The 22304-nt window shown below is 44.4% G+C and overlaps 2 protein-coding genes across 2 annotated transcripts; both read left to right on the top strand.

The window, feature by feature from the left end:
• Positions 1 to 51: 51 nt before the first annotated feature.
• On the top strand, positions 52 to 7930 carry atg3 (autophagy related 3). Its single transcript, XM_063465934.1, has 12 exons — positions 52 to 230; positions 380 to 421; positions 509 to 558; positions 2452 to 2522; positions 2787 to 2894; positions 3126 to 3178; positions 3458 to 3536; positions 3609 to 3643; positions 3718 to 3870; positions 4086 to 4213; positions 4780 to 4848; positions 5365 to 7930. Exons 1-12 carry the CDS (start codon positions 159 to 161, stop codon positions 5444 to 5446), a joined length of 942 nt encoding a protein of 313 aa, XP_063322004.1. The 5' UTR covers positions 52 to 158; the 3' UTR covers positions 5447 to 7930.
• A 4885-nt stretch (positions 7931 to 12815) lies between these two features.
• slc19a2 (solute carrier family 19 member 2) lies at positions 12816 to 22185 on the top strand. Its single transcript, XM_063466125.1, has 6 exons — positions 12816 to 12979; positions 14422 to 15006; positions 15104 to 15350; positions 15540 to 15729; positions 16162 to 16303; positions 16393 to 22185. The coding sequence occupies exons 1-6, from the start codon at positions 12857 to 12859 to the stop codon at positions 16570 to 16572; spliced, it is 1467 nt and encodes a 488-aa protein (XP_063322195.1). The 5' UTR covers positions 12816 to 12856; the 3' UTR covers positions 16573 to 22185.
• Positions 22186 to 22304: the final 119 nt, after the last annotated feature.

The following is a 22304-nucleotide window of genomic DNA, read 5'->3' as shown; positions in this document are numbered from 1 at the left end:
CACGCACGTTTAAGCCACTCTCACACTTCTCGCGAGAGTTGTATAGCGGAAGTTTATAGGCAAATCATGTGACTTGATGTAGCTGGCAGTGTGAACAGCTATGCCAAAATAGTCGGAGCTCTGACAGGAAGGTTCAGATCCCAGAGGATTCCTCCGATATGCAGAACGTGATCAACACGGTGAAGGGCACGGCCCTCGGGGTGGCCGAGTTATTCACCCCGGTATTAAAGGTAAGCGCGGCAGCTAGCTGCTGGTAGCTGTAGCCGCTCGGACATCGGGGCTTCATTTGTGTGCTCTCAGTGTGAAATGTTTGACACGCAGCTGCTTCACCGGAAGTGAAGCGGAGCACTAACAGCTTTCGCTTTGTTGTTTCTGACAGGAATCGAGATTCAAAGAGACGGGAGTCCTCACGCCGGAGGAGGTGAGAACCGACACTGCCCCGCATACACTGCTCCTCACGCGGCTCTGCTCAGGGCCTCACCTGTCCGCTCCTCTGTCTGTCTTTCAGTTTGTAGCAGCTGGAGATCACCTGGTTCATCACTGCCCCACATGGAAATGGTGAGAGGCTTTATTTATGTCAAACACGATTAGTCCGTGTCATTAAAAACAGAAACACATGAAAGACGAAACTATCGCAAAATGTACGGACGCTTGATCCAGTGTTTCTAAAAGCTTGTGTCACCATGTGTTACAACAGTCAAAGCTCTGACTGCTCAGTTTCTCCACTCATTCAAACGGCACATACATTTATACATATAGTTCCTCAGAAGGCATGAAAAGTTGGGACATTACTTGTGACAAACATTTGACTTGCAGATGGAAAATGTAAAAAACGCCACCTGCACTTTTTTCATTCAGGCTTTACTGTAGTAACACCACAAATGAGCCGTATATATAAAGAGCTTGAAAAGGGGCTGCTTTACCATCATCTGTGCACATGCTTACACGTACAACTTATAGCACCGTTGCTTCACATCATCATCACCACAAAGGGTTAAAGTAAATATCATACTGGGCACCATAACTAACACAAACTCCAAGTAACTGCTGCAAACCAGCACTGTAGGGGGACAAAATGACCAAACCATCAGCGTACATTAAAGGGTACAATCATCTAACTTGAGGGAAAGATCATACAAAGAACATGTATGTGTGATATCCATACATGTGCGAGTTCGATTGTTAGAGCTCCTGGAAACTGTGTGGTACACGGATCCAGGGTCAGCAGTCTTTATCAATCTGTCCAAACAAGTTTTCTATGCACAGAGCTGTGGAGCTGAAACTGTGAAATTGCACGACACAGTGCAACATCACCCCCACCCTCCACTAAGACAATGAAACCCAAGTGCTGCTCTGATGGGAGGCACTGTCATAACCTTGTTTATGGTTCTGCAGTTATTATGGCTGTGCAGTTTGGCTCCAGTCCTCGTCTTCAGTGATAATGACAGACCTTTCTGCCCCTTTGCTTTAGTCACAAAGTGTTGCAACAATCTGAGTCGGGATCATCTGTGGACTTACTCCTAAGTTGCTGATGAAATTTTGTTACGCCTCTCTTTGACTCAGTCTTTATTAGCCACCAGCTGGCAGGTTCAAACCCAGAGCTTCTTGATGGGAGGCAACAGTGTTACCGCTGCACCACTGTGTCGCCCAACATTGTCCATCCTCCTGCAGTGTGGGTGAGGTCTTTCTCATGGACAGTTATGGGTGATGATTAATGTTGCCTGTGCTGACAGCTTACACAGGAACGTTTGTGTGTAAAATGAGGATGCGGCCTCTCAGTGCTGAGCTTGTATGAGTGTTGAATGTGTCCGACATGGAGCGCGTTTCTCTTTTTTACTTCACAGCATAATGGAATAAGCTGGTGTGATGCAACACAGAGAAACCCAGCTTGCGCCATTATGGCACATTATCACATACTGAAACCTGCTGCCACAGAACAAAGTTAATTTTTTTATGTTTTGCATGTCGAATGCAGGACAAATATAAAAGCTGGATGTAGTTACTGTGACCTCACCTGTTGGAGGCTTGATTTGAAGCCATGAAGTTGATGTTTCCACATTTGCTATATCGGTTAACTGTACACTCATTGATAATGGCTTGTGATTGACAGCTTGTTAGTTGATGTGAGTTCATACCACAGATAATCTTCCATTGTGAAATGCAGCATCACCACGACTTAGGCCCAAAACGAGACCCAAACTCAAAACTGAGGACACAAAGCCGTTTCACACAAGAGCCGAAGCCACAGCTGTCCACATCTAGTGCTCTTTAGACTGAAGGACCTCATTAGACTTCATTTTTCCAAGCCAGAAGCTCAGTCCATGTTTTTTACTGTCTTAAAGAAAGATGAAAACAACTGTAATAAACTGTGGTTTGTAACCAGGATGGAGGTCTCAGGACCTGACCCGGTGTAAAACGGCAGTAAATGATCTATTTTTTCTCTCCCATCAGGGCCACTGGAGAAGAAGCAAAGGTGAAGCCATATTTACCACAGGATAAACAGTTTCTCCTGACACGCAATGGTAAGAGGCAGACTTCAGGAATTTCAGTCAGCAAGTCTGACTCATTGCTCCATTCTTAAAAACTGCTTCAGTGTTTGGTGACACAACTCAGACTGAACCTAAAGCGCCTTAAAGTTCAGGACTGAAGTTTTTAAAGATGATAATGTAAACAAATAATTTTGTGTATGTTTCAAAGTGTCTTTGCTGAGGGTTAGAGTGTCTGTCCTGAGTCAGTGTGTGTGTGTGTGCGCGTGTGTGTGCGTGCGTGTGCGTGCGTGCGTGCAGTGCCCTGTTACAAGCGCTGTAAGCAGATGGAGTATTCAGATGAGCTGGAAGCCATCATCGAGGAGGACGATGGAGACGGGGGCTGGGTGGACACCTACCACAACACAGGTTGAGTACTGGTGATACCCACACACAGCTAACTGTTCATCATGGTTCACTGTCACATACCGGAGTGGGTTACATGCTTCACATAAGATCCCAGATCACATAGTGATAAATCTCATTCTGATGACATGACCGTGATATCAGATGTGTACCGAGTATTTCCTGATGACTGTGAAGGTGTTAGTAGGTGTGCAGGCAGGTGTCAATAAAGATCCCCTGAATGTGTCTTTGCAGGTGTGTTAGGAGTCACAGATGCTGTACAGGAAATCTCACTGGACAACAACAAGGTTTGATTTCTAATTAAAATAAATGTAAAATCATCCATCGTTCTAATAATGTTTGATCCCTCGGCTGAATGAGCGAGGGCTTACGTGATGGAGGGATGTTTCCTCCCAGATTACTGCTCAGATTTGAATGAAACGGTTCATTTGCTCAGTTTCGCTTCTTGTGATTGATGGACCATCATAAAAGCCTCGATGCCATCGATTGCATCTCCAGTGTCTGTGCAGCCTTTTGTTGTTCAGAGTGCAGTTACATATCTGTGCTTTTAATCTGAATTCTTCTAGGATAAGAATATGAATGCCACGTCTGCAGCATGCTGTGATGATGAGGATGATGAAGATGGAGAAGCGGCAGATATGGAAGGTATTCATCATGTTCTTTCTGTGGTTTTGGATGTACTCCCAGATCGGCCCTCACACTCTGCTGTCTTTTCAGAATATGAAGAAAGCGGGCTGTTGGAAACAGACGAGGTACGCTCACAGCGTTGTCTGACCTCAGCGATCATCCGCCCGACTCCGGCCTGACTCTTGTTTTCTGTCTCTAGGCAACCCTGGACACCAGCAAAATAGCAGAAAGTAAAACCAAAGCAGAACCTGGGAGCGAAGATGCCATTCTTCAGACAAGAACATATGACTTGTACATCACATACGATAAATACTACCAGACCCCTCGACTCTGGCTCTTTGGATATGATGAAGTATGAACTTGGGCTTTATTCTTTGTGTAGTGGGGAAACTGTGATATAGAGATGATAAGCAGTTGTATGACTTTGTAGCAGTCAGAAAACTCACTTTAGGAAGTGAGGAAGAGAGTGAACATTGTTGGGCTCACAGCTGCAGTCTGCTGCTTCTTGTTGGCGTTCAGAAGGAGCGCAACCAAAAATGAGACCAGCTTTGTTGCTTTGTCTCCCAGGATAGGCAGCCGCTCACTGTAGAGCAGATGTACGAGGACATCAGTCAGGACCACGTGAAGAAGACGGTCACCATCGAGAACCACCCCCACCTTCCTCCACCTGCCATGTGCTCGGTTCACCCCTGCAGGTGAGAGAGTTTGGTTTGTCGCATTGAAAGATGGAGGAGATCCACCACATAGCTGCACGTGTGATGGTCAGAGTGGATCTTGTTGGTGTCGAGGCTTATTGTGCTGAATGAATGAATCTGGAAATGATGGATCGCCTCCCTGATGATGCTGTGTGATGGGTTCAATGAGATGCTGATTTGCACTGTAGACTTTGTTTCGCTCTAAGAAGTCAAATGTTGTTACACATATCACTAACTTTCTGTTGTCACTAGAAACTGCTGATCCAGTCCAAAACCTTTTTGTTTCACACGTTCAACTCAATTCTCAGTGTTCAATTCAACTTGATTTCTATAGCAACAACAGTCACCTCAAGATGTGTTATATTGTAAGGCAGAGACCCTGCAATAGTACTGAATGATCACATGACCATTAATAGCGAGTCGGCTGGTGCTGGTATCCAGTCGTTTTCTTCTGCGTCTCCGCTGAGATAAAGGAGCCCGTGGTCATGTTTGTTTAAGGATGTCTGTGTCACAAACATTTTGACAAGAACCTTTAACCTTTGAACTCATGTGACCTTTGCTTTCAGGCATGCTGAAGTGATGAAAAAGATCATTGAGACTGTGGCAGAAGGAGGAGGAGAGCTGGGAGTGCACATGTATCCTTTGACGTGACGTGTCACCACAGCGACGCAATGGAAGAAAAGTGGCTCCATTGAGAAGCTTAACTTTTGTTCTTTAAATTGGTGCATGCTGTGTGTTTTCGGCTATTTGCAAAAGTAATTAGTTATCAAAGGAAAGTGTCAGAGCTGTTGGAGGTGTAGGTGCTACAGCAGCACACAGCAGGGGAAGCTCTCCGGTCAGCAGCAGAACCAAAGGGAGAGATACAGAGCACTGTGGAGAGCCTGTATCGCTCTGCTGGCTCCTAATAGCATCTCTCCAGATCAGCCAAGAAGCTGCCTGAGGAGGTGCCAGGCTTACCAGGATAAGCAGCAGAGATGGCTGTTTTTACCTACAGACCTCTGTACACCAACAGTTCATTAATGTATCAGCACTTCGATATTTTATAGGAGCCAGCTGCAGCCAGGCAGGTGGAGCAGCACTGGGTGGCTGGACTGCAGCGAGTGTTCGTGGTCACTCTACCCCACCTCTGTTTCCTTAACTGATGCTTTCAGGTATCTTCTGATTTTCCTCAAGTTTGTGCAGGCTGTCATTCCCACGATAGAATACGACTACACGAGACATTTTACCATGTAGGTGCCTCTGCTGCAACACGACGTGCACACCGGAAATACCAGAGATGGTCTCCGCTCTGCTCTGCTCTCAATACAACTGGTCTGCTGAATGTTTGTGTTACTCTAAAATGCTTTGTGTGGAAGTGTCAAGGAATATGAAACGCTGTCTTTTAAAAGAACGGGCTGACGTATTAGGACACGTGCTTGTTTTCTGCTGAACCCAGAGAAACTAGATCACCGTCAGTTTGATCTGTGTGTATGCAGCACAGAGGTAGGGTGCGATCTTGCAAACGGCACACCTATCCTGGTCTGTTGCATAAATTCAGATACATTGTTTATTTTTCAGGCTAAAGGTGTGTAGTTCTGTCTCTGTGATAAGCTAGGCTAAACACCTCAGAGATGAGAATCTGTGTCAGACTAGTCGTTTAACCCTCGGTAACCAAGGTCCACATCACCCAAGAGTTGGACGGCACCTTTAATGTCTCTCAGTGGGACGGTGAAACTTGTCGATGGTTAGTGTAATTAGGAGTGTTTAAACAGAAGCTAAGCAATGTCCTGCTGTAAGGAAGGATTGATGTGTGCTGCTTTAGTTCCCAGTCTGACTGACAGTCATTCATGTGTTCGTGTAATATCAGGTTTGCTGCTCCTTCCACAGCGCTACGCTGCTTAGCACCTACCTTAGAGAAACAAAACTAATCCTCCACTTCTATCATCGAGGCCATCCTACAGTTAGTTAGGAACTTAAAACTGTCACATTCAAGCTGGTGTGAGTTTGAGGAGGACAGAGGAGTGGTTTGTGGTAGACGACTCCATCTTCAGATGCAGCTTCCATCAGTCCAGTATTCACTCTGCTCTCTGGCTCGGTCTCCACCAGCCCTGTGGAAAAACTCTGTGTTTAGCAGCTTCGTGCTTGGCTGCATCCACTCGTGCTCATGTCTGCCCACATCTGTCTCAGCTCAGTGGGTGCTGAGAAACAGGAAAACTGAAGCAGGAGCCCAACAATTTCTGGATGGCTACAAATAATAAAGCGGCATTATCTCGATTGGGCCAACGGAGGCGTTAAGAGAAGCTCGTAGAGCACGGATGTTTCCCGTCAGCTGTTCTCGCTTCCATCCTGATGCTCTCTGCGGGAATCGAGGCTGAACCTCAGTTTGTCTTAATGGTGAATGTGCTGATCCCGTGTTTCTGGGGCTTGGCTTCCACGCTTCTGTGTCTGTCTTCAGTTGTGAGCAGGTTTCTAATTGATGCTTCAGAGAATTTGTTTTCAGATGTAACTCTACATGTCTGTGTATTACTGACCTTTGAAGAAGTTTCCACAGGTTTGCTGTGACCTCTGCAGAACGACCTCACTGATGCAGTTTAACTGCAAGTCCATGTTTCCTATAACCTGTAATGTTTGGCTCATTACAGTGGCAGCACTCATCCATACAAAGCATCTGCTTCAGTAATCCACAGTTTGCTTTCCTCGTGTGTTGGTTGATCAAATATTCTCTTTGTATCTGTGCCTGTTGGTCCAGTCTTCAAATTTAAATTGCTTGGTGGTGAGGCTTCACCGTTTCAGAAAGATGTACATTTATCAATAAAGAGTTTCCCAAATATTGCAAGCAAAATGCTGTTTATGGATGTATTTATTGGTGCTGTGGAGGGACGGTGGGGGTCTTGAAATAAAACATCTCAAACCTAAAAATGTTCCTTCATGATATACGTTATGCTGCAGGTGGCAAGGTTACAGCTGAAGGAAAAGCCAGCATAAAGTGTCCTGGTCATAGTTCTTAGGCCTAACAGCTCATGGCGTTCCCTCCCTACAGCTTGTACGCTTCCTCTCTCCATGACCTCAGTGTGCTTAAGCCACTCCTTTGTTGCCATAGCAGTATCTGCTAACTGTCTCCAGTCTTCTGGCTGAGGGAGAAAGATTGGCATCTAAGATTTTACATTACTGGCCCTGTCCATCTGCGCCTCACTGTGATGAAGTCATAGTCAGAATATTACATGAAATCAATCAAACAAGGATTTTAAATGGAGAAATGTCAGACCTCTGGAAAGTATAATCAGACATATGTACTCAGTACTTACTGCCTCAGTGCAGCGTGGCATGGATGCAATCAGCCTGTGGCACTGCTGAGGTGTTATGCATTGTTCCGTCTCTTATCTTTCTCTTTTCAGTGGAAGTTTTTCTTCCACACAGCTTTCTATTAGTGTGCTTTGTACAGCGCTTTGGGAACACCCAACTTCTTTTGAGCTGACCTTTTGAGGCATTCCCACTTTATGGAGCTTGCCAATGATGGTTTTCTGCAGAACTGTCATGTCAGCAGTCTTCCCCATGATTCCTACTGAGAGACCATTTAAAGGCTCAGCAACACTTTGCAGGTGTTATGGATTAATTGGCTGATTAAAGAATGACACTTTAAGCCTACAATATTGAACCTTTTCACCATGTTCTAATTTTCTGAGCTTTTGAATTTGGGGTTTTCATAAGCTGTAAGCCATAATCACCAAAATGATAACAAATAAAGGCTTGAAATATCTCACTTTGCATGTAATGAGTCTCATACCATATATAAGTTTGGCCTTTTAAGTTGGATTACTGAAATAAATAAAAGTTTGCAGGATATTCTGATTTTCCGAGTTTCACCTTCACTTTAACAATAAAATGTTAGAATAATTTCTTTATTTTTTCATGCAGCAACATTTCAGATAATGAAAGCTGCTTGCTATTTGCTAATCATATGAGAGATTAAATCTGATGATTGCACATGCAGTAGAACAATACTCATGGAGTGGTGTGAACGTAAACCAAACAGCCAACAGGCGGTATCTACAACGTGAAACATGGCGCCATCTTGTGGCCCCTTTCTGTCACTATAATTCATTCAAGGCTTTGTGGGAAATGCTTCACCTGTAAACGTTTCAGTCACCAGTGACGTTTTTTCATCAGCAGAACGTTGACCGTCATCAGAATGAGCCAAATTCGATGACGTCACAAAAGTCAGATCAAAGCACAACCAATCAGAATGTTGACTTTGATCTCTGAAAGTCCTTAAATAGCCGCGAGTTCGCAGTATTCCTCACAGCAATCAGTTGCGATTAGTTCACATGTGCTCCGTGTTTTTAAACACTTTGCTAAAGAGATTTAAAATCTTTTCAAGGACATTTTAAAAGTTCTATACCAATCAGCTAAAGTTTGACAGCTGTACCGACCAGTTTCCTCCAGTCTATTAAAGCAGACTGTTTTCAAAAAATGGATAGAGGAGACGGCTCACAAAACCATGACGATGGTGAACAAAACCATGTTGGTGTAGGGCTAGCGGACAATGAGCTGGTTTTGGCACTGCTGCAACAGGAAAATCTTGTAGCAGTTCACATGATGTTCCCCTGGCTTGAAATCGATCAGTTGCGTGGTTTAGTTGATAATCAACTGCCACAACAAGAGGAGGCAGTTGATGTTCTGGTAGGAGGCATCGAAATAAATCCTCCCGAGGAAATAGTAGGACCCTGGGGAAATAATAGAGCAGGGATGGGAGTAGGAGATAACAGAGAAAGAAATCCACTCCAACAAATAGAACGACCCTTGGTCATTAATGGAGCAGAGATGGGAGTAGGAGATAACAGAGAAAGAAATCCATTCCAACAAATAGAACGACCCTTGTACAATAATGGAGAAGGAGACTTTGAATTAAACCCAGCTGAGCAAGAAGAAGATCCGATTATTGACTATTGGTGGGAAGATGATGGCTCTGAGAGCGACACTGGAAGTGTTCCTGGTAATGACAGTGATGACGATGGAGACAATGGCCAGGATGCTCCTGTTCTGTTGCCCCCCAGCCCAGGCGGTTCGAGGAGGAGACCAAGGGAGGAGGAGGATGAAGAAGAAGAAGATGGGAGAGCTAGAAAAATGTCTAGACACTGAATTTTGAGCTGAGCTGGACAGTCAGTGTTGCACCCATCTTCTGTGTTTCTTTCTGCAGAGGAGCTTGCATCCAATAAAAGCAGCAGGAACAAACACAGGAAACAAATAAAAAGGAAAAAGTGAAAAACTGCAAAGCAGAAAAGCAGAGACTCAAAGAAGGAAGATAAATAACAGAAAGAAAAGAAGAAAATGTCATGGCTGTGTGAAGGCAGGCAGGAACCCAAGAGTTTAAACCCAAAAACATAATCAGAATGAACTAGAACACAAGATCATAATAAATAATAAACACAAAATGCTGGGTCAAATGACCCAGGACCATGACAGAAAAATAAAAGATGAGAGAAGAAACTGACGACCAGATAGGCAGCAAACGACTCAGGTCAAGCAGCAAATTGTCAGACATCACCACAGACAATGATGAAGATCCAGATGACCGCGTGTCAGCGCCATCTACATCAGCATCAGCTGGACACTGGAAGCAAAAATGAAAGGATGATGAAGAACAAGATGGGAAAGACGTTACACCCCACCTTTCAAGCCCAGTGTCCTACATGTAACATGCTCACAGACTGAATCTCGGGTGGCCCCCTCTGACCCACAGACTTAGGCTACGTTCACACTGCAGGCGAAAGCGCATCAAATCCGATTTTTCTGACCCTCTGCGACCCATATCCGATCACGGTATGACAGTGTGAACGGCACAAATCCGATATTTTCAAATCCGATCTGGGTCACTTTCGTATGTGGTACTGAATCCGATACATATCCGATGTTTTAGAAAGCGACTGGTGTTTGAATCATCATGTCGCATTAAATCCGTCTTTTACGTCACTGACACAAGACAGACGCCAATTATCATCGCCAGAGAAGCGCCCGATAAGACATCGTGAACGCTTCCTGGCCATCCAGCGTAGATGTCAGTGAAACTGTTGGGACGACAACGTTGGAGAAACGTGAACATTTTGTATAATCTGCAGATTCTGACAGAAATCTGCAGCTATCCTTTGAAGCACCGCTCCTCTAAAACAGCAATAAGGATCATTATTTTGTTATCTACATTATTATGTAAATAACAAAATAACTTAAAGCAAAAATTGGGAAACGTAAAGTCCCAAGTCTTTATATTAAGGCCATCAGTCAAACAATCCTGTTTGGTCTGGGTCTAAACAGAGCGCGTTGTGTGTGACGTCTTCTTTTGCATGCGGGCCGCTTTGACGGTTCACACTATTATTTGTGGTGTGAACAAGCAGACAAAAAAATTGGATTTGATCAAAAAATCGGAATTGAGCATTAAGACCTGCAGTGTGAACGTAGCCTTAGTTTCCTGCCTATACCATCTGTGGATATCTGTTCAACCTGTGACCCAGGTGCAAGTGAAAAGCAACATATGTGTTTCATATCACTGGTACCTTGTTAGATGGTGATGATTGTGGTCTCACTGGTCGCAGACATGGAGGGAGTGGTCCTATTGGTTGGCTCCCACATTAGGAAGGCGGGGTTGGGGCCTTCCTGTCACCATTGTGCTAACGTAATTAAACAATAAATAGCAATTACAACACCACCATCTCCAGGTAGAAAAACACATTATGGAACGCTATCAGTTGTGTATTGGCCTCCCCACAGCCTGGACCTCAACATTAGTGAATATGCCGAAAGGCAGCCAACATCCAAAGAAGAGCTTTGAATGCATGTCTTTATCCTGTCTTCCTTCTCTCACCCCAACCAGTCACAGCAGATGGCCGCCCCTCCCTGAGCCTGGTACTGCCTGAGGTTTCTTCCTGTTAAAAGGGAGTTTTTCCTTCCCACTGTCGCCAAAGTGCTTGCTCATAGGGGGTCATTGTTGGATTTTTCTCTGAAGCGCCTTGAGGCGACTTTTGTTGTGATTTGGCGCTATATAAATAAAATTGAATGGAATGGAGTTGAATTGAATTGAATTTTATTTTCACTATACACATTAACAATGAGATGCAGAGGAGATTGAGGTTTAGCTGTGAGTGCACGGCTTGATTTTTGTCCATATGCAATGTGACATCTGTATGTGTGGGTGTGGTCCAGTGCAGTTATGTGGAGCTTCAGCAAAGTCAGAAAGCCCAGTTTTATTGTTTCACTGTATTTTTTATTTATGTATTTAACACAACTAAAAATGAACGGGAAACCTATAACAGATGATGCAACACATTAACACATAGAGTACATAATAACATAATAAACAACGATTGCTTGCACTAAGTCAGTTAAAATCCATCAAGAATGCAGTGTTTATTTAAGGTTTTGTTTCTTTCATTACACTCTGAGTTGACATGTGCTTTTCAAACATTACCTTTAAACTGTTTAATATAGCGGTCATTCCATCCACTCACCTTTAATCTTTAATAGTTTTTGAGATGTTGGTGCAAAATGTGTTCATGACAGTGCAGATTTCTGGCATTTTGTGTAAATTTAAGCATGTAAGCATTGATTGTTTCTAAGAAAAAAAGAGTGTGAAACTAAGTTAGACTTGTGTTTGTAAATGACACCCCCCCACCCCCCCTATGTTGTGTAGCTTTCTGGATTTTATACTTATTGGACTACATACTTATTATATTGGCTATACAGTACATAAAATCAAAATTTGCATGTTTTATGTAACTGAAATGTTTAATTATGTGGGCTAAAGAAAATAAGAAATTTGTAGAGTATATTAATATGAAACGTGTATACGTACTGCATTTGATGTATTTTAACGATATATATAATGCATATTACAGAATGTAACACCTGCATATGTGTAAAAAATGTATTTGAACTGCCAACCCATTTGATTTCCATGCCACCCTCATACCACCCTAAAAAAAATTTCTACATCCGCCCCTGCGTATACTATGACATAGTGCAGTCTTCTCTATGGCAGCGAGGATGAATCCGTCAGAGAGTGAGGAGGGGCTCTGCTGCCTCAGAAGTGTGGAGCAGGGTGTGCTGGGTTGTCCATAATGGAGAGCAGTTTGTTCAGTGACCTCCTGTCTGTCACTGACTCAAACACTGATTCTACCACCCTTGCGGATTAGTGTCTTAATTAAATAGTAATAATCATAATAATTAATACTAATAAAGAGATTGATTAATTAACTGGAGCAGTTCTTTTCACATCTTTCAATGTCCTCATGTATATTAGATGAAGCAATACAATGGATCTGTAAGGGAAAATAATATGTATCAGTTAATTAATAGTTACAATATAACTAGAGCATGTTAAAAACTAGATCACTGGATAAAGTAAAAAGAAAAAGCATCCTATATTATGATCAAAAGTTGTACATTTTTATGGAACTAATCATTAGGTATTTAACGTTTGTCACACAACTGTGTGAAAAGCCTGTTTCAGGCCGGCAGGGGGCAGTAGCTGTCCATATAAACGCGGCGTTCCGATTCACACTCCAGTCCAGAAGGTGGCGGTAATGTACCTGAAGTTGTTTGCCACCGCCATAAAAAGATAGAAGAAGAAGAAGAAGAAGACGTAGGACCGGTGTAGGTCATGCTGCTTCAGACATGTCGGTGTTTTTCCCCACTGTGCTGCTCTGTGTCTACGGCTTCTTTACCAGCCTGCGGCCGTGCGAGCCCTTCCTCACCCCCTACCTGATGGGACCAGACAAGAACCTGACGGAGACTCAGGTGAGCTAGCTCGGTGCTGCTGTTAGCAACAGCGACTTTGCTTCACATCTTAGTTGTGTCGTCACACTGTAACATCAGCGTGCGTTTACACTATGTTAATGTTCACGTGAAGTAATTTGGAGCTAAGCTGTGGACAGGCGGTGCTGGACTGTGCCGGGCACCCGCAGAGGACCCCCAAAACCTCCTCACACAGCAACCCGCTTTAATCAGGATACCGTCATTTAGTAACATTTGGATAATAAACAGCAAAGCAGAAACTAAAGGGGGTTTATTAAAGCAGCAGCAGAGATACAGATGGCGCTCTGACAAAGGGCGTCCCAGACCAGCTCAATGTGCACCCCAGTCTGCGGGCCAGGGGCTGCTGGCATGGGGGTCAAGACATGTGATGTAACCTGCTTTTAATCAGCCAGCTCAGCCTGCTTGTTTGTCTCCGTCTGAAGGATGGAGTCATGTAGCTGCTTCATCCCGCTGTTAGACACACTCTGACTCCATCATCTTGAGATGTCAAATATCAGGATCACATCAAATGTCCTGGAGAGCAGAACAAAGACCACTGGCTCCTGCTAAAGTCCTAGATGGTGGAGCTGGGGTCAGCCCAGCAGGAGAGAGCCTGGGCTGGTTGTTGGCAGCAACTGGACCTTTAAATAATAACAAAGTACTTACTTTTAGCATTGTCTTGAAGGTTTTTTGGGTCCTGGGAGACTGATTCTGAAAGTTTACCGTGTCCTGGTGTCAGATTAAAGGGAAAATACTTGATTTTATTGCATGTACATGTGGTTTAAGTTTCGCAGTTTGGTTTTTGTAAGAACTGTTGCATTTGCAGTATGACAGTTATTACAAAATACCTGTCGTATGGTGCTGTTGCAGGGATGTTGCATGGTGCGGCAGTGTACAGCGTCAGGCAGTAAAGACTGAAAACGGCGATCTCAGTTGGAGCAGTAATCCCAGAGACTCTCGCTGTAGACGGAGTAATCTCCCTGAAAAATGACCAGAATTTCTGGCTAATCCTTAAATAATTACTTGTACAATGCTGAGGCTCTCAGCAGGCCTTCAGAAAAGTAAACCTTGAATCTGCTTGGATGTGCCCACTGCTACGCTGTCCAAAGGTTGGGACGACCGTGTCGTACCCCGAGCCTGGCTTAGCTATTTAAATAAAGCCGATTAATGAGCAGACTTTTTTTTGTTTCTGCAAGGTAAACTTACCTCTCTGTAATTCCTCAACTAAAACGTTAACATTAGGTTTAACGTTCACAAAACAGAGCCACACGTCCGTATAGTGCTGAGCAGGATAGCTGCACAGTATTCATCCTGAGATCAGCATGTTCTGCTCTGGATCAGCAAGATCACTGACAGGTTTCAAATGCACAGCATCCTACGAATTTATCGATTCAAAGGAAAGTGAAAGGAGCTCTAATCCATGCGGTGACTGTTTCTATCTGCAGGTTGTCAATGAAATCTTTCCAGTATGGACGTATTCCTATCTGTTCCTGCTGTTCCCCATCTTCCTGGCCACTGACTTCCTCTGTTATAAGCCGGTGTTGGTGCTCCAGGCCAGCAGCTTAGTGGTCACCTATGTCATGCTGTGGAAGGCACAGGGCATGCTGGCCATGCAGCTGCTGGAGTTTTTCTTCGGTCTGTCCACAGCTTCAGAGGTGGCCTACTATTCCTACATCTACAGCGTGGTGGAGCCGGAGCACTACCAGAGAGTGACTGCTTACTGCCGCAGCGTGACTTTGTTGGGATCAGCGGCTGGATCTTTGACCGGTCAGTTGCTGGTATCCAAGGCCGAAGTTGACAAGGTCTACCTTGTCATCATTACGCTGGCGTCAGCCTCCGTGGCTTTTCTGGTGCCTTGCTTTCTCCCCATGCCCAAGAGGAGCTTGTTCTTCCACGGGCATGCAGGAGCAGAGGAGGCTAGGCCCCGCAGCAGCAGCTGCAGCAGTAGCAGCAGCAGAACCGCCACGAGGATGGAGAAGGCGGAGGATTCGGAGAGCAGGGTGCCGCTGAACAGGCCGGACATCTCCAGGGTGAGTGAAGCTGCTTTATCTGGCCACGGCTGTGATGAGAGATTCTGAGTTTGTACGACTGTGTGAAGAGGTCACGCATCTGCATTCGTCTGTGCAGGCATCCAGGTCCTCGGAGGCAGGAAGTGGCAGCAGGGGGCTCGTGGCGGTCCTGCGGATGCTGTTTGATGACTTTGTGCAGAGCTACAGGTGTCGCACCCTGCTGGCCTGGTCACTGTGGTGGGCTCTGGCCACCTGTGGCTACTTCCAGATCATCAACTATTCTCAGCCGCTGTGGGAGCGCATTCTTCCATCCGAGGAAAACGTCATCTACAACGGCTATGTAGAGACCCTGTCCACGCTACTCGGTGAGGCTGCTCTGGTTGCCGCTGTTCCTCATTGAAATATATTTAAACGATGATACTAAAGTGGAGGTTGCATTTGTTACCTTCAGTATGTGGACGGTCACAGCAGACTGTGTACAGCTGTAACGTGAGCACACTCTCCCAGTGTGACTGTGATGTTTGACAGCAGCTCTGTGTTCCTCTCGTCCACAGGGGCTCTGGCAGTGCTGCTGGTGGGCTGCCTGCCTGTGACCTGGGCTCTGTGGGGGGAGTTGGCTCTGTGTGTGCTCTCCTTGCTCATGGCTGTGTGTGTGTTTGTCATGAACATGGAAAACATCTGGCTGTCATACAGCTTCTACATTCTCTTTAGAACCACTTACATGCTGCTCATCACTGTGGCCACGTGAGTACCGAATCACCAGCCACATATGATATCCCGTATCGACGTCCAGTGCACGCGTGACGATGATCCAAAAGTCAAACCTGACCGGTTAGAGACAGCAGCACTTCCATGGCTCATTTCAAGCACCTAGAAATGCAAACATTGGTGTTTAAATCAGTTCTGGCACAGCTTACTGGAAATTTAAAAGCAGAAATTTAATCCATGTGAGGGATTAACAGGACATGGGAAGTTTGTGAGTTTGGTTTTTTGAAATGAGCACATTGAGCTGAGTGTGTGGGAACACTGCTGGACTGTAGAAGTGCATGTATGAAAACATGAGTAGGCTCTGTTCTCCATCTGTGTTTTCTTAGTTCCTGTTACTGCTCACACGCTGTGACTGGTTATCTGTTCACGTTCACCTGTGTTACATTCAAACTCATCTGTCTCCCTCAGGTATCAGGTTGCGGCCAGCCTGAACATGCAGCGGTATGCGCTGGTGTTTGGAGTGAACACTTTTGTGGCTCTGCTGCTGCAGTCTCTGCTCACACTGGTGGTGGTGGACTCCTCTGTCCTGGGCCTTAAAGTCTTCACTCAGGTGAGGAAATATAACAAATGTAGAACTTGTGTTGTGCTTATTTAGCTTCCACAATGTAGATGTGATAGTTTCTTTGTTTCCTTCCTTAGTTCCTCATCTACGGTGCCTACTTTGCTGTCATTTCTGTGATCTTCCTCTTTGCTGGGCTTTATAAACTGGCCTCCAGGCGGCACTCTGAGCAGAAGGCTCTGCCCGGCAGCCGAGCGCAATCGGAGACGGACTCTCCACCGATCGGTGGCACAGACTCCAGGACATACCACAGCGATTAGAGTCTCGCACGCAGGGGTGTGGATCCACAGGCTGAGCTCAGTAATGTCCACTCACTTTCTGTATGTGCCAGAGTAGACTGTAAGTAGAAGGTAGATGTTAGACTGCCAGCACTCACCTCGCACAATGACTTTTTAGTGAAGAGCTCTGACAAGCAGACACACAGCTGATGAGGTGTGAAATATCTATACGAGCATATCGAAATAGGTGCATTTATACCTGTGAGATACGTTCTTCTTTGGTGGGTTGACCATCAAAGAAGTTAGCCATGTTAGGCAGTCTGGCTTTAATAGACCATCTTTGCTGATGTTTGTTTGTTCCTATAAATGTACAATACGCACACAGGCTGCGCCTTAGACTTGGTATAAACTTGATAAATCTGCTGAAAAATCAGTAGCAATGGTACGTTATTAGCCCTTCTACCTCTGTGCTGCAGAGCAAGTATTAAATATGTTTGTGTTTCTTCTGGCAACTGCACACGTCACTGACATGTCCACACAGTGCAACTAAACTATCATCAGAATCAATGAACGTGTTCAGCTGCATACTCAGATCTGAGGGATGTTAGGAAGCCTGTGAAAAGGTCAGAAACTGCTGATTTTGTTGACGAGTCAAAGACAAGTCCCACAGTGTCTCCCTGTCTGTGGCTCTGAGGTCTGAGCTTGATTGGTTGGCACAAATTTCTAACAAATCAAATTTGAGAATTTTTATAATGTGTGTGTGTGTGTTCCTGTCTAGCTATCTTTGTGAGGACCAAAATCTGCATCCTACTATACTTGTGAGAACCAACAGTCACTTGTGAGGACACACTCACCGGTCCTCACAAGTTTAAAGTCCTTTTTGAGGCTCAAAACGTGGTTTTAGTGTCGGGGTTACAATTAGGTTATGGTTAGGTATAGAGTAAGGGTCAGGGTTAGGCATTAATTTTTAATGGTTAGGGTAAGGGGCTAGGGAAAGCATTATGTCAATGAAGGTCCTCATTAAGATAGGTGAACCGGCGTGTGTGTGTGTGGATGTCTTTGTGGAAGTTTACTATACTTGTGGGAACCAACAGCCCTTATAGGGACCAAAATCCCCACAAGTTTGAGGTGTGGTTTTAGTGTCAGTGTTACAGTTCGGTTATGGTTAGGTATTTAGGAGTTATGACTCAGTTTGTTTTTCCTTAAAATTTAGGCGTAACGTCCTAGGGATCGGCTGCAGCATCCTGATTCCCATCGGTTCTTCTTCCTCCTTCTGTTAACATGCTCCTCTTCTTCTTCTTCATTTCTTATGAATGCCATTCTTATATATTGCTGATATTTTCCATCACCCCCATTTTTTCATATAAGACCTGCTATGGTCTCTAATCAAAGTATGGTACAATAAACAGTCAAATCTCACCCGCTTATATTCTACCTTTATTTTTCTATTTTCTCCTCAAAAGTCAGGTCTCCCAACACCACTCTGGAGGGGATTCAGCCTCCAGAGGATCATTTTTATAGTTTTAATTTGACTGTTTCATATCAGTATACAATTTTAAGACCATGCAACTAGTAAATCACCAGAAATTACAACATACAATTATTATTATTATTATTATTATTTGTCAGTCCCATGCTGCCATGCAGTTTCCGTGGAGAAAGCCTGTGTTTACTTTCTATCACTTATCCTAACCTTTAACCATTATTATTATTATTATTTTTTTTTTTTTGGTGACATTCAGCAAGTCTGTTCAGGGCTCTCTTAGTGTTTATTTTCAGTCTCACATGGAGCACTTTGGGTAATGTTTTTCTCATAGGCCTTCAGTCCATTTTGCTTTTGAAGCTTTCTTTCTTTTTTGTTTCACACTCTTACTTTGGTTCCATGGGATGTATGGTTAATAATCTCCCCAACATCATCCTGTAGATGTAACCTATACCTGTATTTGAATCAAAACAAAGATTGAAAACAAACAGAGCTCTTGGAGTATCACAGCAGGTCGTTCACCCCCTCTCCCTTTGGGTCCTGATGGATTCATAATATCACATATTCATTATATTTTCAGACTTTACAATACCTTAGGCAACCAAACAAGAGACAACTACAAAGAACCACACTCAACCCATATACGATGTCCTCTAAACCAAGGAGAGAAGGATGTCCAGTCCACATCTCACACGGGTACATTAAGGCCTAACGGAACATAAGTATTCAATCTCTCTATCCACCCCCTCTCCATCCTTTTCCACTGACCGACCGACCAACCAGGATTCGCCTGCAATCCCATGATTACCAATGCCCCCTCTGTATGCTCCTTAAAATGAGTGGCCGCTAAAATACGCGGTCCATCCGGACAGCATACAGGTGCTGTTGCAGACGCACTCTCAAGCGGGCCCAGTCTCCCCCACATACATCAACCCACACTTGTTACACTGAATAGCATACAGCACATTTTGCACCTCCAGGGAAAACCTCCCCATAATCACCCATGCAGCTCCACTATGTGGGTCACTAAGAACTGAAACAGTGTTTCAGGTGGTTGATTTTCCCTCTTACTAAAAGGTCACATAAGCGTTGATTTTTTCCTCAGGGGTCTAATCACTGGCGCTTGATGAAACGCATTTCCTTTCACCAAAGGGTCTATGAATTCCACTAAGGAATGCCGTATACTTATGGAAGGTGCTAACAAAACGCAAGAGCATCTCCCGTTCCCTCATTCCCTCAGTGATGTTCTGATTACAAAGAGACCAGAGCCCAGTGTCCGTCTGCAGAGCACCTTCTTGTTTCCCTGCGCTACCCTTCTTCTTCGTCGTCGTCGTCTTCGATCCCTAGCTGGTGTTAGGCCTGGATCGACTCCTAAGCCCATACACTGCTGTGGGTGCCAATGATTGTCGAATTTCCTTCACAACTTGTTTCCATGCATTGCGATCGTTGGCGATTGTCCTGGCCTCATCGAGCTTTATTCTGCGATCTCTGATGTCATCTTCGACCTTCGACAATATGGCAGCTGCCTCCCTGCTATATATTCTATAGAACCTCAATATCTGAGATTTTACTATTCCCTGAAATGTGTGTGGCGGATGATGGTTTAATTTGTGTAGGAGCGCATGCGTATCCGTGGGTTTAAAATGTACTCTAGTCCACAACCTCTTACAATCCTTTTCATTTTCAAAATAGACCGTAGTGTCTAGGAAGTTTATTTCCGACTCGCCGTCTTCCTGTTCGAGCTTTATAGACTGACGGTGTGTGTTCAAAATGTCTACAAATTGTTTAAACGTGGCCTCACCATGCAACCATGCACCTACGATGTCATCTAAAAACCGAAAATAAAAGGCCGGTTGTAGTGGGCATTTGGTCAGCGCCTCCCACTCGCTCATATAGATGTTAGCATCAGATGGTGCATATCTTTGGTCCAGGGCTGGTCAATCTGTAAATAATACTTATCGTCAACCTGAAAGTTGTTATTAGTAAGGCAGATCTCCCGAAGTTGGAGGATTTCTGCATCAGGACGCACAGCGTTCGGGTAACGCCGAAAGATGTTCTTCACGACTCTCAACCGCATCTGTGTGTTTACGTTAGTGTACAAGCTATCGATATCTATTGTAAATACGAACATGCTATCAGGCACTGCTATGGAGTGAATCATTTGCAGAAAATAGTACGTGTCCTTTAAGTAACTAGAGTGAGAGAGGCCCATAAAATGAGTCCATATACTGGGGAATATTGTACGTTGCGCCACTACAATCGGAGACTATCCGCCTCCCAGGTGGGACCTCAGACTGCACCGTCCACGTATCGGGGTGCTTATGAATTTTCGGCAACATATAGAATTGACGGGGGTGGGGATCGTCGGACTCTAGCAAATAATTGTGCTCGCAGAGATGTATTTCTTGTTGTGTAATGAATGGACAATCTTCCTGTTTTCCAACTGCACCTCAGATTGGATCGAATTTGGGATGCGTTTGTAATATTTTTTTATTTCCCCAATTGCCTTTGAGCTTCCAACCTGTAGTGCTGCTTATCCATAATTACGATTTTAGAGCCCTTATCCGCCGGCTTAATCGCGATCTGCTTGTTACCCCTCAATCCCCTAAGTGCATGTTCTTCCTCCACCGTAAGGCTGCTCTCCCTTCCCACCAGCGGCCGAAACGAGTGAAAAACACGAATGTCTCTCTTTAATAAACCCTTAAGCAGGTCACTCAGCGCTTCCCACTCCGGCTCCCAAACCGATGGTAAGACAAGGGGCTCCCTGCGAAAGTCATCGTCTTCAAAGTAGTCTCGTAATTTCAAGCGTCTATGATACCAGTGTAAAGGGTTAGGTTATGCAGCTAGGAAAAGCATTATGTCAATGGGATGTCCCCACGAGGATAGCAAACCGTGCGTGTGCGTGTTCTGACGAGCAGACTGTGAGATGGAGAAAACTAAATGTTCAGTCCAGAGCAGCTGATCGATTAGTTCACCCTGAGTGCAGCTTGTATATGTAATTGAGCAGAGAGTAGTGTCATAGCAGGAGAAGAGTTCAGCAGAGACTGGAGGGAAACATTTGAACCCAGCAGATCAGATGTTTCATTGTCAGTCTGCTTCACATTTAAACCAAACACATGTATTGAAAACTTTAAAAAATGAGTATATTTCACTATCATCCATCAGCATTTATTTTGTATCAGTGTGACTGATTATACCAGACGTGTGCGTGTGTGTGCCTTCATACAGATGATTGACACGAGATGTTTGAGTGCAGAGGAGCTGGCCGACCTGATGGCTGCCTTTTTACCCACTGAATGAAATCGTCACACAGACTATAGATTTCCACCAGCCCAGGCTTTGAAACACATTCCTGCTGCTTTGGATCTGAGAGTTATTGACAGGAAAGAAGAGTGGCCACCAACAGCAGAAAACTTTGTCTAAATGTGGCCACCAAATTGTGTTGCATCAACCAAAATGAATCGTGAGCAAATCAATACGTAAGCCATAAATGCCCGGGTGACACACTGTTCTTCCAAGGCTGTCTGTAGCAGCTGTGAGCGGATACAGCAAGCAAACGAGCACACTGCTGCTTCTACAGGCAGCTGTATGCTGTAACTCAAGCTCACACATTAAATTAGTAATTCATTTCACTGCTTTGAGTGGGGGTGGGGGTTTGGGGGAGGAAGAAGACTTGTAAATGTGGATGTAAATTATAAAAGATTTATTTATTTATTTTTTGTTAACTATGAAATAATTTGAAACATTGCAGTTACTCTATCATGCAGACGAGTAGAGAACACGTCTACATTTCAGACGACTGCAAACCAGAGGAGCCAATCAGAGTGATTTGATACATTTGTCTGGATGACCCGTGCCTTTTTCCTGTGACGGTTTCTAACTTTCCCGTGGAGACGGTCAGTGTTACAGAGGATGGAGATCCTCCAACATCTGACATGAAGTGATCAGTGTGCACTCAACGATTCATGAATGTGTTTATTTGACTACATGTGTTGTGTATGCGTTCACCTGCCTAAACTGAAGGTGTCCGACTCGACTGCTTCTCCCCCACAAAGACACGTGGGATTCTTAGCTGGTCTATGCAATAACAAACATCTTTTGTAAGTGTATTCCTTTTATTGGTGTTTTTCTGATTCATGTTCAGCTTAAAATAAACTTTAACTGTACTGTTATTTTTTTCTTTTCCAGTCTTTTTGTTCAGAATAAGGGCCTACAGCCAAACTAGTGATATACACAGCAGCAGAAGTCCATGGTTGGTTATGCCGTGAAACCCTCTCTGTATATCATACAT

This window comes from Pelmatolapia mariae, linkage group LG23, assembly GCF_036321145.2.
Source record: "Pelmatolapia mariae isolate MD_Pm_ZW linkage group LG23, Pm_UMD_F_2, whole genome shotgun sequence".
Lineage (NCBI taxonomy): Eukaryota > Metazoa > Chordata > Actinopteri > Cichliformes > Cichlidae > Pelmatolapia > Pelmatolapia mariae.
This window is presented reverse-complemented; position numbering and strand designations above follow the sequence as displayed.

What these genes read in the sequence shown, in the direction of transcription:
- atg3 (XM_063465934.1), top strand. Translation starts at nt 159, where the DNA reads ATGCAGAACGTGATCAACACGGTGAAGGGCACGGCCCTCGGGGTGGCC. An exon ending in GAGTCCTCACGCCGGAGGAG is followed by an intron (nt 422 to 508) that starts GTGAGAACCGAC and finishes TCTGTCTTTCAG; the next exon opens with TTTGTAGCAGCTGGAGATCA. An exon ending in TGCTCGGTTCACCCCTGCAG is followed by an intron (nt 4,214 to 4,779) that starts GTGAGAGAGTTT and finishes CTTTGCTTTCAG; the next exon opens with GCATGCTGAAGTGATGAAAA.
- slc19a2 (XM_063466125.1), top strand. Translation starts at nt 12,857, where the DNA reads ATGTCGGTGTTTTTCCCCACTGTGCTGCTCTGTGTCTACGGCTTCTTT. An exon ending in GACCCTGTCCACGCTACTCG is followed by an intron (nt 15,351 to 15,539) that starts GTGAGGCTGCTC and finishes TCTCGTCCACAG; the next exon opens with GGGCTCTGGCAGTGCTGCTG. An exon ending in CTGCTCATCACTGTGGCCAC is followed by an intron (nt 15,730 to 16,161) that starts GTGAGTACCGAA and finishes TGTCTCCCTCAG; the next exon opens with GTATCAGGTTGCGGCCAGCC.